Source organism: Triticum urartu, chromosome 7A, assembly GCF_056163025.1.
Source record: "Triticum urartu cultivar PI428250 chromosome 7A, HENAU_Tu73, whole genome shotgun sequence".
NCBI classification, from domain to species: Eukaryota; Viridiplantae; Streptophyta; class Magnoliopsida; order Poales; family Poaceae; genus Triticum; species Triticum urartu.
Window position 1 is genome coordinate 109510605 of NC_141879.1, and position 15184 is coordinate 109525788.

The 15184-nt window shown below is 46.2% G+C and overlaps 1 protein-coding gene across 2 annotated transcripts; it reads right to left on the bottom strand.

Moving 5' to 3' along the window:
* Positions 1–7707: 7707 nt before the first annotated feature.
* LOC125520966 (uncharacterized) lies at positions 7708–9759 on the bottom strand. 2 transcript variants are annotated; one of them, XM_087537519.1, is made up of 3 exons: positions 8882–9759; positions 8406–8752; positions 7708–8295 (listed from the first exon to the last, which is right to left on the bottom strand). In XM_087537519.1, the coding sequence occupies exons 1-3, from the start codon at positions 9681–9683 to the stop codon at positions 7948–7950; spliced, it is 1497 nt and encodes a 498-aa protein (XP_087393645.1). In that variant the 5' UTR covers positions 9684–9759; the 3' UTR covers positions 7708–7947. The 2 variants fall into 2 exon arrangements, with proteins under 2 accessions (XP_087393645.1, XP_048541964.2); XM_048686007.2 differs by having other exon boundaries at positions 8406–8794.
* Between the last annotated feature and the right edge of the window lie 5425 nt (positions 9760–15184).

Here is a 15184-nt window from a genome sequence, read left to right on the forward strand (position 1 = left end):
GGCGAAGTGGAGGCGGAGAGATGAGGGGAGATGGTTTTGGTGCGGGCAGGCACGGCCGTGGGGCGGGGCGCTTCGACCGCGGTGGCAGCCGGGGGCGAGACAGCAACGTGTGGAAGCGCAAGGAGGATGCGGGGCAGTCCTCAACCACCAAGGCGTCGGGCTCTGGTGACACGGGATTCGACAAGTGGGAAGCCGCGGCGGGCTCGGGCGGATCTGGACTGCCTCGACCTGACCGCTGGACGACGGCCACCGACGGCGAAGGTGGGGATAAAGCTCCACGCCGTCCTCATGGGAAGTCTCCTACCCCCACTATGAGGCGTGATCTTCCCGTCAACGCTGGTAACCCTAACCCCATGCCTGATGCATGCTAGATCTGCAACCTTGTGGGTCACTACACTGCTAGATGCCCACAGGCTCTGTGTGAGCGTTGCAAGAGAAAGGGTCACCTGTCGATTGTCTGTACTGATTTGATTCCATGGGAGTGTATTCCTGCTATGTGTGGTTTCCAATCTAAGGGGCAGGGTTTTTGCTATTTTCCTGATTATAGCATGGAGAGGCAGCCTCAGAGAGAGAATACAAATGTTCTGATCACTATTGTAGAGGGTAATATCTCCAAGCAAGATCTGCAGGATGACATGGGGGTGTACATCGGTCAGGGCTGGAGATGCTCTGCTCATCTCTTGGCCCCCAACAAGTATGTCATGAGGTTTCCTAACATTAGGGAGGTAGAGCGTGCCCTTTTTGTTGAATATATTACCCTGAAGAAACACAAGACTGTGGTTCGCATCACTCCATGGTCTGATGACATGGATTGTGAGAGTCTGATGGAAATTGCCTGGGTTAGAATCAGCAAGATCCCTTTAAACAAGAGATGTGAGAAGAATGTGGCATTTGTGGGTGGGCTTGTCGGTGTGACCTTGGAGATTGATATGTCTACTCTGAAAAGACCTTCATCTGTCCGGGCTAAAATTGGATGCCGCAGTGTGGATGAACTTCCTGTTTCTGCTGAGGGGTGCATGGGGGGACGTTTTTACAGATTTCGTTATGAAGTGGAAGAGGTTGTGGTTAGAAATCCTCCTGTCGAGGATGGCCCTGTGGCTGTTAGGAACTAGGATAATAACAACATCACTACCCCAAAAAGAAAAAGACAAGAAGGAGGGGGGGTTGAATCCTCGAAAGGAGCCCAGGCTCCTGTTGAGCTTGGTAACTCCTCCTTCAGGGGGGGCACGACCTGTCGCCTGATTCCCTCTGAGAAAAAGCTTGACTCTGAGAAGACCAATGCAGTAAAGGACGACTCTTCTAATTCATCGGAGAGTGATGAGGATACGACCCTGTTCATTGAGAGATTGGCAAATGAGCATTCTGCTCTGGTGTCCTATGATCTGGCATTTGAGAACAAGCAGAATTGCGAGGCTCAGGAACCCGTGCCAGAGTGCACAACTTGGGTGCGTGATATACAGGTGAATGATATGCCATGTACTGTGAAAAAATCTTCTTACGCAGAAATAGTAACTGGTGTCTCGCAGGTGTCTGAGGTGGTGGGAGAGGCTGATCCTAATATGAAGATCTCAGATGATTATCTGGTACATTTACCATCACCTGACTGCGAAGATGAGATCGTCCCAACTCCCCCTTTGGTTCCTGAAGCTAACCTGAGGTTTAGTCTTCACTGTGCTCAGGGGGGGCAGGCGGATATGATGACAAAGGCTATGGCTGTGAAGAAGAAAACCATGGAAGGTAATACTTCAAACCCCAGAACTAATTCTTTTGCTGCTTTAGGGGATGCTGAGTTGATATGTAGAGCTAATAAAATGGGAGTTTGCATTCCTGACAATGATTTTACATGCGTTGACATTTTACGCGAGCTTGAGGAGGCTAGAGAAAACTTAATGAATAAACAGAATTCTATGAACAAAGAGAATGATTTCGATAATAACATGTCAGTGATTAATGGTCTAGGAAAAAAAGCCCCTCTTAGCTTAACTTGGCTGGAGCAAGATGAGTATGTTGAGGATGAGTTCGTTTCATCCAAGCATGGCAGTAAAAAGAAAACCCACAGATCATCGGTTAAGATTTCTAGGCCTGTGACTAGAAGTTAAAAGAACCTGGTGACTGAGGATAGGAAGAATGGTGGTAACTCTGCCCCGGCTCCTGGCAGGGTTACCAGGGCCAAGAAACAAAAAAACCGTTCCAAATGAGAGGTCTCATTTGGAACTGTAGAGGGGTGGGCAAGAAAGGTATGGCCACCTGCCTCTCTGATCTAATTAGTGACCATACACTCGACTTCATAGGGTTGCAGGAGACTATGAAGAAAAACATCTCCTCTAAATGCTTGAGGAAGATTGACCCTTTTAATATATTTGAGTGGGTCTGGATCCCCTCAAATGGCAAATCTGGTGGGATTTTGGCTGGGGCCAGAAAAGGCAATTTAGACATTGTCCATAGCAACACTGGTAGATATATGATCCAACTTGACTTGAAAGATATCAATAAGAAGAGTATATGGAGTATGTTAGTGGTGTATGGGCCAGCTCATGAGGATAAGAGGGAGGAGTTCCTGACTGAACTCGCTCACTTCTGCTCCTCCATGGATAAGCCTTATATTGTGGGAGGCGACTTTAATATATTGAGAAATGGGGAAGAAAAGAATAAGAAGGCCCATAACCATAAGTCCATGGATATGTTTAACTCTGTTATCAATGCTTTCGGCCTGAGAGAATTTTTTTGTAGTGGTGGCAAATACACCTGGACCAACAACCAATTCCATCCCACTTTAGAAAAGCTAGACAGAATTCTGATGTCTAGTGACTGGGAGGACTTATTTCCTCTCGTGACGGTTAGGAAGCTTGTTCGCGAGCTTTCTGATCACAGTCCCTTACTCCTTTCCTCAGGCGACTCGGGTAGAGAAGCTCCTAAGCCTAGAGAGTTCAGGTTCGACCTGGCCTGGCTCAAAAATGAGAACTTCTTGCCCTTAGTTGAGAAAATCTGGTCCAAAGCTGTTAAAGCAAAAGACCCTATAGACATTCTCAATATTAAGCTCAAAAGATTTAAAACCTTCTTTAAAGGGTGGGGATCCCACAAATATGGTCACGATAAAAAAAGGAAAGAAGAACTTAGGCTGGAACTAGCCGCTTTGGAAGAGCTGGAAGAAGAAGGCCCTTTGCTGCCTGAGATGTATAATAGGAAGGTTGACATTAACTTTGAGCTGCACGAGATTCTAGTGAATAAGGAAATTTTCTGGCTTCAACAGTCCCATGAGCGCTGGCTGCTCAAAGGGGACCTTAACACTGATTACTTCCACAAGATAGCCAATGGGCGCAAAAGAAAAAACACCATTCACATGTTGAAGTGTGGTGACATGGAAATCGAGGGCACTGATAACCTAATCTCACACGCCACAGAGTTTTATAAGGATTTCTTCGGTCCAGCACCTGGTAACATCTTTCACATGGACCCTGGTGCGTGGGATGATTCGGAGAAACTTACGAAAGAGGACAACAAAGAGCTAACTAAGGACTTTTCTGTGGAGGAGGTGAAAGAGGCTCTGTTTGCAATGGATACCAATAGAGCACCTGGCCCGGACAATATTCCTGCAGAGTTCTACCAACATTGTTGGGATATTGTCAAAGATGATATTATGAGGATTTTTAGGCACTTCCATGATGGGACGCTTGATGTGCATCGTCTCAGCTACGAAGTGATCATTCTTCTTCCTAAAGTTTCGGGCGCTGAACGAATTCAACAGTTCCGACCTATCTGCCTCCTTAGGTGCCCGTATAAGTTGATTACTAAGACTATGGATAGGAGAGTTGAAAAGTACGCTGATAAGCTGATTAGCCTTTCGCAAAATGCTTTTGTGAAGGGTAGGAATATTATGGATGGTATCATGTCTCTTCATGAGATATTGAACTACACCCATGTCAAGAAAAGAATTGGGGTGGTGCTGAAGTTAGACTTTGAGAAGGCTTACGATAAAGTCAACTGGGAGTTTCTCTTGGAATGTCATAAGCTGAGAGGCTTCGATAAAACTTGGTGTGGATGGGTGAGACAAATCCTATACAATGGTACGGTCAGCATCAAGCTGAATGGTTCTGTAGGACCATACTTTCAAAGCGTGAAAGGGGTGCGCCAGGGAGATCCACATTCCCCCTTCTTGTTTAATTTGGCTGCAGATTGCCTAAATAAAATGATCAACAAGGCTCAACAAAATGGCCTGCTAACTGGTTTAGCTGCTGATCTCATCCCAAACGGGGTGGCCATTCTGCAGTATGCAGATGACACGATCATTTGCCTGGAACATGACATGGAGAAGGCAATGAATCTTAAGATCCTGTTATACATGTTTGAACTGATGTCTGGGCTTAAAGTGAATTTTCAGAAGAGTGAGGTTCTGACTATTGGGGGAGATGCGGAGATCGATAAGGGGTATGCTGAGCTTTTCAACTGTGAGATTGGACACTTTCCAATCAAATACCTGGGGATGCCAGTGAGCTTTTCCTCTTTGAAAGACTCGGTGTGGGAATTTATTGTGGACAACTATTTGAAATATTTTGGGACTTGGATTGGGCATGCTGCCTCTATAGGGGGCAGGCTTACTCTGCTTACTTCGGTGCTGTCGCAATTGTCTCTGTACCACATGTCGATGTGGCTCATGAGTAAGACCTTTATAGATAAGCTCGATAAGCACCGAAGAAAGTTTTTCTGGCAAGGTTGCAATAAGAAGAATCGTTACTACCTGGTTAAATGGAAAAGGGTATGTAGATCGAAAGAGAAAGGGGGCCTGGGGGTCAAAGACCTCAGGAAACAGAATATCAGCCTTATGGTGAAGTGGTGGTGGAAACTTGAAACCCAGAAAGGGATGTGGCAAGATCTGGTAAAAGCGAGATATTTGTATAACAAATCTGTGGCCACAGTGTCCTCGAGATATTCTGATTCGCCTTGCTGGAAGGCTCTTCTGAAGGTTAAAGACTTATACATGGTGGGGAGGCGAATTACCTTGGGGGCTGGTAACTTGGCCAGGGTGTGGAAAGACTCCCTGAATGGTCTCCCACCATTTGAATTATCCTTCCCACGGCTGTTTGCAATTTGCACTGATCAAGATTGCACAGTGGAAAAATTCGGTGGTGCTGTGCCCTCTTCGTTCTTTAGACGCCGCCTTGACCCCGATCTGAGAGATCAATGGGATCAAATGAGTGCGTTAATTGTAGGCTTAAACCTTTCTGCTGATAGAGACTCGGTCTATTAGGGGCTTAATAAGAATGCCAAATACTCCCCTAAATCTATGTATAAATGGCTGGAGAAGCCGATTAGTGGCTGCAACCATAGAGGGATCTGGGAAGCTAAGCTTCCGCTTAAAATCCAGGTTTTCCTATGGCAAATGGCACAAGATGCAGTTCTCACCAGATCAGTGATGAAGAGGGAAAAATGGCCAGGAAACCCTGTGTGTTCCTTCTGTGGCCAACTGGAAACGAGTTCGCATTTGTTTTTCTCCTGCCATGTGGCTCGTGTGGCCTGGAGATCTATAGGTGTGGTCCTGGGGACTGACACATGTCCTAACAATGTTTGGCAATATTATGTGTGGTGTAATATGTTCTTGCCTAAAAGAGATAAGTTCTTCACTGTTGGCCTGGCGGCTGTGACTTGGGCCATCTGGCTGGCCCGTAATAGAGCTACCTTTGAGAAGAAATTGATTAAATCTCCGTTTGAGATTGTGTTTTCGGCATGTTCCTTTCTTTTGTATTGGGCAGGGCTTCAGAAGCAGGGGGGCGCGGAGGAACTACGTCAAGGTGCTGAGATGATCCGCTCGAGTACGTCCAGGCTGATGGCGTTGTGTGAGAAGGCCAGAAGTGCAAAAGATGATGATGGAGAAGTGTTGGCTTGGTGATTAGCCTGGAGGCGATTCTCCTCGGCTTGCATGCTGTTTGTTTCTCTTGGCGTTCTGAGTCTCTTTTGGTCTCGTGCTTAGCTGGTGGTCAGGGATTTGTATAACTGTATGGTGCTGTCAGGTTTTCGCCCCATAGTGCTCGTCGCGATGGCGGGCGAGCACGGTGGGTTTTCTGGCAGTGCTTTGAACTCGCTACCTCCTTTCCCTCCTCTCTAACTTCCTGGAACCGATATATTTCCGTTTAATGCAAATGGAAAGGGGTACGCCCGGTTCAAAAAAAAAACCTCTGGTCTACCGGTGAAACCAGGGTGTGATGGTGGCGTTCGTGGTCACCGAAGCAAACTGTTTGAAACTTGCTTGGTCGAGGTGGTAAAAAAACAAGATAACAACTTCAAGTGTTGATGGACATAACTTAGGGCATCTCTGTCACGCCTGCCGCGGCGGCCCCGCTGGACAGAGTGGACAAAAGCACCGCGAGTGGGGCGAATCGAGTTGCATCCCGTGCTGGCAGTATCATCAACAACACCATAGTACGCGATGGTTTGGCTAGTGTCGTCTCTTCCGATCAACGACTCAGGGCACCACAGGCCAAGTGGCCACAACGAGAACATCAACTCCGGGGGCTCTGGCACACGGGGTGGTCACCACCCTGGCGCCGCCTCCGGTCACGGATGCGTCTCTTTGATCCCTCTTCATATCCCTAGCACTCATAGCTTAGATCTGGCGAATCATGTTGATCTTCCACCTCGGTCTCCACAATCTCCTCATTCTCAGTATGCTGCGCACATCAATTAGAACCTTTGGCGGCTCGATTTTCTGTCCTCCGATCGCAAGAACCCCCAGTTTTGAAAAACCAAATGTGAGAAGTACTTCGATGTGTATGGGGTTCAGAGAGACATGTGAGTGCGCATAGCTACTCTTCATTTTTCTGGCAACGCAACGCGCTAGCTTCAAATCCACAAAGCACACAGTGCCGCCTTCACATGGGAGACGCTCGTTCGTCCGTGTGTGCCAAATTTGGCCACGAGCACTACCAGGCTCAACTTAGGCAATTTAACATTGTTCATCAAACTTGTTCTGTTAGTGAGTATATGGAGCAGTTTGAAGAACTTGTGCATGATTTGCTAGCTAATAATCATGCATTTGATCCTTGGTTTTTCACTACTCAATTCCTTGATGGTCCTAAAAGTGAAATTAAAGTTGTTGCTTGACATCGCCTGCAAGATTTGGACTCCGCCTTCTCTCTTGCTCTCTTGCAGGAGGATCTGCTGGGACAAATATCTTGGAGGGTTCCAGGGCAGGCGAGGCAACCTGCTCGTCCATTGCTGGCCATGGGCGGACCGCCTCCACGTCTCACATTACTGACGAATGTGGCGGCTATGGAAGATCGCCGTGCGCTTGTGATAATCTACAAGGGATCGCGACAGTCCTCGCTGGTATTATTTCACCCAATGTATTGATTCGACACAAGAGGTGCTGTGCGTCAAGACTGCAGCCTCCCCTCCCCCTGGCCAACAATTTTGCTATCCGCATTTGGTTACCCTCAAAACACAAAAATAATACTTACTCCCAACTTTAATGTCGATGGACTATTAGCAAATATAGGTTATATGTCATGAAAAGCATATCACTAGATTTCTATATGGATGCAGTTTCTAAATATATATTTTTTGTCACATATAATACTCTTTCTGTACCACAATACTTGTAGCTGGGAGAACCAAGTTTTAGTTCCCCAGCTACAAGTATTATGGTACATAGAAAGTACACATATTTAGATAGTTAAATTGTCGACCCAAAACTACGTGAATGACTTATACACCGGGACGAAGATAGTAGTAATCCACATTTTGCTAGCATATCACATACATCATCATTAGCATGAAATCAATCTTGACCGTGAACAAACCTTCCACCACCAACAAATTAGGATAGGCATATGTCTAGCTCATGGCCCAGCAAAAAACTCTGCACATGATGTTGCTATCTAGAGCAGTTTCCCCATGTACTCCAAAAAGATCAACAAAAACGACTCCCAAGTTCCAACTAATCATCAGACCGAGCTAATCAATCGGCAGCTCCAGCTTGCCGGCGTCGAGGTGCGGGTAGTGCCGGAGCACGAGGCGCTTCATTTCCTCGGCGCCGCGCAAGTACGCCGGCAGCGCTTGCTCCGCCACCCGCCGCGTGTACTCCTCCGACCCCAAGAACTGCTGCACCGCCGTCGCCTTGGCGCGCTCTCGCTCCGCCTCAGCTGCCCGCTTTGCCCTCTCCAGCTCCGCCTCCACTGCCTGCCTCGCCGCCTTCTCCTTCTCCAGCTGCTCCCACAGCGCCAGGTTGTCGCGCTCCAGCGCCACCAGCTTCTCGTCCAGCTCCAGCGCGCAGGTCATGGAGAAGGTCGCGTAGTTCGCGGCCTGAACACGCCGCCGAACGGCACACACAAGACACAAACAATGTGATTCTACTGGAATATCTGTGTCCGGACATACATCTACGGACGAACGAATTGTTTGGAAATGTATACCTGGAGCATTGCTATGTAGCTCGACGCCACGACGTCGGAGGGCTTCGACGTCGCGAATTGGAGCTCCCGCGACGGCGTGATGATGCCATCTAGGACCTTCCGCGCGGCCTTCCAGTCAGCGCTATCTCCGTCGTGTGTCTCGGGTACGGGCGAGTGCGGTGACCGCGGGTCAAAGCTCGGCGGCGACGGTGGGGCATGCGGGTCAGACACCGGGGCGGCGCAGCCAAGCCCGTCTGTTGCAGTTACCTCCTCCCGTCTCCTCTTCTTTCCGGTCATAGGAAGCGTGTCGCCGTGCGCCTCGCCTTTCACCTGCTCCGTCCCTGCCGCCGGCGCCGCCGTCCTCCCCACTGGCATACTGTCAGTCATTTCGCGGGCAGGTGGATCCATCCCTGGCGCAAAAACAACAGTGAAATACCTTTCGCGGGGAGCATCTCCAACAGTCATTGGACAAGAGGAATCGGGAGTAGAGGGCTTACCTTTGGGAACAGTAGAAGGAGGAGAAGGCGGAGGTGATGCGCCGGCGAGGTTGGAGGAGAAGGCCGCAGCAAGATTTGCCTTACGGAGGTAAGCCCGGAGATCGACCGCGACGCCGTGTACTTCCAGCAGCTTTTTCGCCGACTGCTTCAGCTGGCTCGTTAGCACCGGATCTGCGGGGAAGCGCTTGGACGGGGGCTCGCCCCAAAGCACGGGGCACTGCCACGGCTCCGGCGACGTCAGGAAGAAGAAGCCCCCTTTCCACTCTCTGTCAGACTTGTTGTATTTCAGGCCAGCGAAGAGCACTCCGGCCTCTGCCCTGGAGCCGAACCAGTACCAGCCGCCCTTCCTGGTTACGGTGAGCAGCTTGAAGAAGTGCCGGAACAGCGGCACCGACGGCCGCACGCCGGCCTCGTGGCAGAGTGCGAAGAAACCGACCAGGACGCGCCACCCGTTGGGCGCGAGCTGCCCCGGCGCGAGGCCGAAGTGGGCGAGCGTGTCGCGGAAGAAGGCGTGCAGCGGGAAGCGCACCCCAGCCTCCAGCGCGTGGGCGTACACGCAGACGGCCCCCGGCGGAGGCGCGCTGCACGCGCGCAGGTCGCCGGCGGGGCGCGCGGCGAACTCCCTCGGGACGCCGTGCTTCCTGCAGACGGCGTCGACGTCGGCCTGCGTGACTAGGGACGACGCGATGCGCTCGGCGGCGGGCCCCGAGAGCGCGGCGGAGGCGGCGGCGGCGTCCTCGTCGTCGCTGTCGCTGAGGAGGACGATGGGGGGCGAGGGGGAGGAGGGGCGGGAGGAAGGCATCGCGTTGCGCTTGGTGGCTTCCGCCTCGACGGCGTGCTCGCCCTGCCGAAGGAAAAGCAGAGGTTTTTTTGTCTTTCTACTCCGCTTTGGGTGTACGCATGCACAGCTCTCTCTGATCTGTACGCTTGCATTCATGGCAAATTAAGATATTTCCGAATTTCTCTTTTTTTTTACTGGAATATACTCCCTCCGTAAATTAATATAAGAGCGTTTAGATAACTAAAATAGTGATCTAAACGCTCTTATATTAGTTTACAGAGGGAGTATGTGTCAAATTATAAAGTTCAAGGTAGAAAAATGTAATAATCGAAGACCTGAGTAGATAAAACATGCATAAAAAACAAAAAAAATGCGAACTCGAGGCATCCCAAGTCGGCACTTAGAAGAAATAAGAATGTCGGGGGAGCCTCAAGCTTCGGATCCAGGTGGCGGCGAGTAGACAGGCGCTGCTAGCCACTCGAGCTTTGCTAAGTCCTCATGCATGAAAAAAAACTCCTTATTTGATATATCTAACTTGCATGGAATTGCAATTCGAGTTAATCAGTTCAATGGAGGAAATGTCGAGCCGACAGTGACTCAGAGCTGAGGACGATGTTGCAGTGGCGTTCCTAGCTGAAAGGAGTCAAAGGTTGATGGGCCAGGAGAAGGATGGGGAGGACATGTCGCCTTCGAAAAAAAAGAGATGTAGGTGGTTTAAAAGGATGGTTGAGGGTAAAGACATACAGGCGGGCACATTTGAGTGCCACCTGCCACGTGTAGTGGCAACGGGCGGTTGGGCTGGCATTGCATCATGCAGATAAGAGGAAGGGGGAGACACCTAGCTGGAGGTAGGAGAAAGTACCGACGTTGTCCAATTTTGGTCCAACGGTCAAAAAATTGACTAACGGTAAAAAAGATCCAAACAACTTATAGTGGGTGCCTAAAAGCTCACAAAGTCTGATATATGATCACACCTCCTGTTAATTTCACCAAGTTAAGATATAGATAGAATGATGCGCTCTGCTTTGCTCAACTATAGTCGGGTTCTCCTCATCAATTGGTTGACCGTAAAGAATGTCACCGAAATCCAAATGCAAGGAACAATGCCTAAATAATCAAGTCTGGCCCGACCAAACAAAAGTTGAGTTCTATCATTAATGTCACCAACTAAAAACCAGATCTAATTTTTTTTCTTAGCCTAAAGAGAAAAACACTTAGGCATTTCACTTTGAGTTTGGGAAAGTTAGCAAGGTGGAATTCTTCGGGGCGTATTGTAATTTTTCACCGAGGGGGTGGATCGAAGTGTTTGGTGCAAAAACTGGATTGAAGTGTCTGCTATGAAAAATTTACTCCAAACAAAGCACTTCGAGAAAAGGCATGCATATTATTAAACTTTCTCCCTATCTTCTAGATGCAAGAGAATGAAACCTTACAAGATTTATTCAACATTTTACAAAACTGCTATACCATATTGAAAGGAAACATAGTATTAAAACTTCACCACATTGCCTTATTTAAGCAACAATAAATAGATAGCATGCCTCTGCCAATTTGCAAGAGAAACCTTTATGCAGCCACTTGATGGGTGAGAAGTGGTATATTATATATGTCCAACGTTATGGAGCTAAGAAGTCGCATATCTAACTAGAATGAATTCGTCTTACGCTTGTTTTTGCGAGAAGTTTGAAAACAGCATTATCACATTGAACAATAATAAGGTGAAGCATGTAAATAATGTTAAAACATGACACCTTTCAAGGCAATGATGCCCAGATAGGATAGGCAAAAATACACAAGAAAATTGAACCGTTGTTTTTCCTATTATCTAAGAGAGATCGAGACCAAGTAAATGCAACTACATGAAAAATTGAAGGATCATCAACCAATAGTTCACCCTTTTCCTCTTACGTTATCCATATGTGTCTAAGAACGCAAGAATTTATTACAGTGGCTAGCAATTAACATGCTATTTCGCATGATTGTGTAAAAGATAGAGCATGCATCACATGTCTGGATGAAAAACTGGTTCATTATGCAGGTACATCTATACTTGCTAATCTCCTTCAAAATTATGTGTGGCTAGATTGGCCAACGGTGAGGCTATTAGGTGGTTCGCAGTCGCTGACATGTGGGCCTCAATGTTGTGGTTTTTAGGGGAGGCCTTATCGCTGGTGCGTGGATTTGTCGGCGATTGTGTTAGTTCTGTCAGCCCACTCCTAACTCTTTTTGACTGAAAAGTCGGCCTGCTAGATGGGTCGTGAACTAGCCGCACAACGGGTGATAGGGCGGGTGTGCAGTTTTTTTAAACACAGTTTGGAGTTGAATTTCGGGAATTTGGCCATTTGGGGGCAGCTGACTTAAGCGGGTGCCCTCAAAAAAGAAAACCCTTAGTTAAGTGGTGCACTAAATGACATGTGGGCCCGGTTGTGGGGTTTAGCTGGCCGTGTTTATGATTTCTTAAAGAGAGAAGCTGCATGTGTTTACGTTTATCCTTGGGTTGTATGTTTGGTGACCCAGGTCTGATTTTTAATATGCTTTGTCCTCTGCGCAGAAAATTTTATGTGCTCTAGAATGTCTTAGAATTAAATAATTGCCCACAAATTTATGAATTGATGTTTGAATTTTTAAAATGTTCCTGCATTTAAAAATTGTCCCTAGTTTTCAAAACATGAATTAATTTTGAAAACGATGCAGGAATGTGTTTACATAGCTATTCCACGCGTTACACGCGGAATATGACTTGTCCTAGGCCAGCTCTTCGATGGTCGATGGTTTTTTGGGTTTGTTCTTTTGCTGGAGCTTTGTTCAGGGGAGGAAGTATATATGCGCTTGGCTGAATACTAAAATAAAAAGTAAGACACACAAACACGGAAAATTCGAATCTGAGCCCGAGCTCATCTGCATCTGCGCTCACGAAAAAAATCAAAATAAATACTAGAAAAATTCCAAAAATTCCAAAAAAAATTTGGGTGGTGGACAATTTGATGCGTGAGGTACGCTCCAATTTTCAAAACATTTGGACTTCTATGCAGCTCTCAGCAAAAAAGACAAATCGGAGATCTGTAAAAATGTGTACTGTTCATATACTGTTCTGGTCTGATTTGTCTTTTTTGCTGAGAGCTGCACAGAAGTCCAAATGTTTTGAAAATTAAAGCTTACCTCACGCATCAAATTGTCTATCACCCAAATTTTTTTGGAATTTTTTGATTTTTTCTGATTTTTTTATGAATTTTTTTTAACCGGATGCAGATGCACCCGGGCACCGAAACGCCGTTCTCACACAAACACACACTACTCAGCCCATCACTGAAGCTCACGTCATCTAAAATCGCATACAAACTACTCGCTCATGGCCGGGCGCAGCGGAGCGCGCCACTTTGTCTAGTTAGCAATACCTGCAGCCACATGAGCAATTTCTTATGCAAAGATAATTATCTATTAAGCAGGCGATCTAATATAGTTGTTCTTTTAATCAAAAAAACTGATCCGGTATACTTTTCATTTGTAAATATACTATGGGGCGTTGGGAATCCTATATCCTATATATGTAAGAGCATCTACAACCACGATTGCCTAATACCGATCCCCAAACGTCAGCGGACATGCCTGATAAGTTACTGGGCATGTCTATTTTGGCCCTCCATTTATGCATGCATGCAACTGTGTCCCCTGCATTCTCCTCATATTCTCTGGTCAAATGTATGGGATTAGTGTGGATGGAGAGAGAAAGAGAAAAGAAAGAATAACAAAAGAGCAAAAGTGGTCCGGGGTGGGCAAAATCCTACGTGGAGGGCTTCCTGGACATCCCCGGACATCTCCTCATATTTGGTATAGATATGGAGATTTCCGGACAGCCCGGTCATAGTGGGGGTCCGTTTGGGTACCTTTTTCCTTCTCTCTTCTATCCGGACAGTAATCATGATGTCCAATTAGACATTTTGGGTGTCAGTTGTGGACGCTCTAACAGAGTTAATCCCCACTAACTCTATTGATTTCAACATCAAGCATGCCCACCTCAACAATACCGCCACATCATTTTTTGTCGCATGCATCCGCCACATCATTATTATTATTTTAATTTTAACCACTAAATAAATCTCCTACTTTGAGTTAATTGCAATTATAGGGGGTAAAGTATCCCTTCGCCCACCCCAATACATCTTTTTATCTCTAGAATAGTTTTGAACTATTGGCAAGGATCACAATTTTATTGTTTAATTTTGTCACTATGTACTATGCGGTAATATGTCCATTTTGGCCACCCTTCAAATATTCTGTATTTTAATTGTCCTGCATCGTCGCATTTTGCTGATTGTTTCTACCTGCATCATTTGTTTCCTAGGTTGTAGAAATCGCATGCCATTTTGTCGAAAAGCTTCGTTAACTATTTTTCATGTATTAGAGTCATGTTATATTATGCTACCATAAAAAAACACTATAACAACACAATTGGCTCAGTCCAATGGAGCTTCTATGGTGTTCCGTTGTCCGAAACAATTATTCTATGATGATTAGACAAATATTATTTGTGATCAGCAACTATTACCAGACAATATTATTACTTTAGCAATGTATTTTACAAATAGGTCGCGTGTTGATTGCTAACTTTGGCGTCCATGATTTGATTGTTGACTTTTTTCCACTAGCACTGGCTGGATATCACTTTTTATCTAGAGGTGTTAGGTAGAAGAACAATATATGTAAATCATAAGGCACATTTAGAATTTTGTTTCAAATAAAAATCACAAATATTAAACTTCATTATGTTGCTTTACTAAAGTTATTATAAGAGTGTTGATTACTACAAAAACATACTTTTAGCAAGGTCGTCTGTGAAAAGCATAGGGTATCATGTAGTATAAGGAAACCACGAACTTTCAAATACATGAAAGAGTGGGCATGTCACTGTAACTTTCAGTTTTATTACATGTTTTTATAGGGCTAATATTTAAGAAAAGAGGTTGTGTGATTACCAATATTCAGATGGTGATATGCTCATATGTTACCTCATTTCATCACTAATACATGATTATAGTTGCTATAAAGTGGAATTTCTTATTATTGCCAAGACGAAATATATTCTTTTTGGAATATAGTGTGAAACTGTTGACGGTAAGTACATGGTATCATCCTTTCATGACATACTACTCAAGTTAGGTTGAAGTACAACCAACGAAGGCTATCAAGCAACCCACAAAGGCTATCAAGCAACCGACACAAATCTACTCATCATGGACTTTTTTTTCTCCTTTTATCATGTGGGTCCCAAGTGTAACCGAGAGAGAGAACAGTGGTCCTGATTAATTCTTTTTAATTATTTTGTTTTGTTTTCAAGGCCAGATCCCACGTGTAAGTCGCATAGCCCCTTTACCAGGTACCTGGGGCAGTTTGGTCCAGAGTAACGACCAAAGGCCTTTGACCAAACGGAATCTTGACGGAAGGGCATCCGGACAGCCTCAGAGGAAAGTAAAGGAAAAACTGAGCAAACTTGAAAAGTAAGGGCAAAACCAGTGTGTAGGAAC

Bases quoted from the DNA above. Each gene is read 5' to 3' on its own strand.
- LOC125520966 (XM_048686007.2), bottom strand. From the start codon at position 9,683: ATGCCTTCCTCCCGCCCCTCCTCCCCCTCGCCCCCCATCGTCCTCCTC. The intron at 8,795-8,881 runs GTAAGCCCTCTA...TTTTTGCGCCAG, and splicing joins TCCTTCTACTGTTCCCAAAG to GGATGGATCCACCTGCCCGC. The intron at 8,296-8,405 runs GTATACATTTCC...CGGCGTGTTCAG, and splicing joins GCTACATAGCAATGCTCCAG to GCCGCGAACTACGCGACCTT.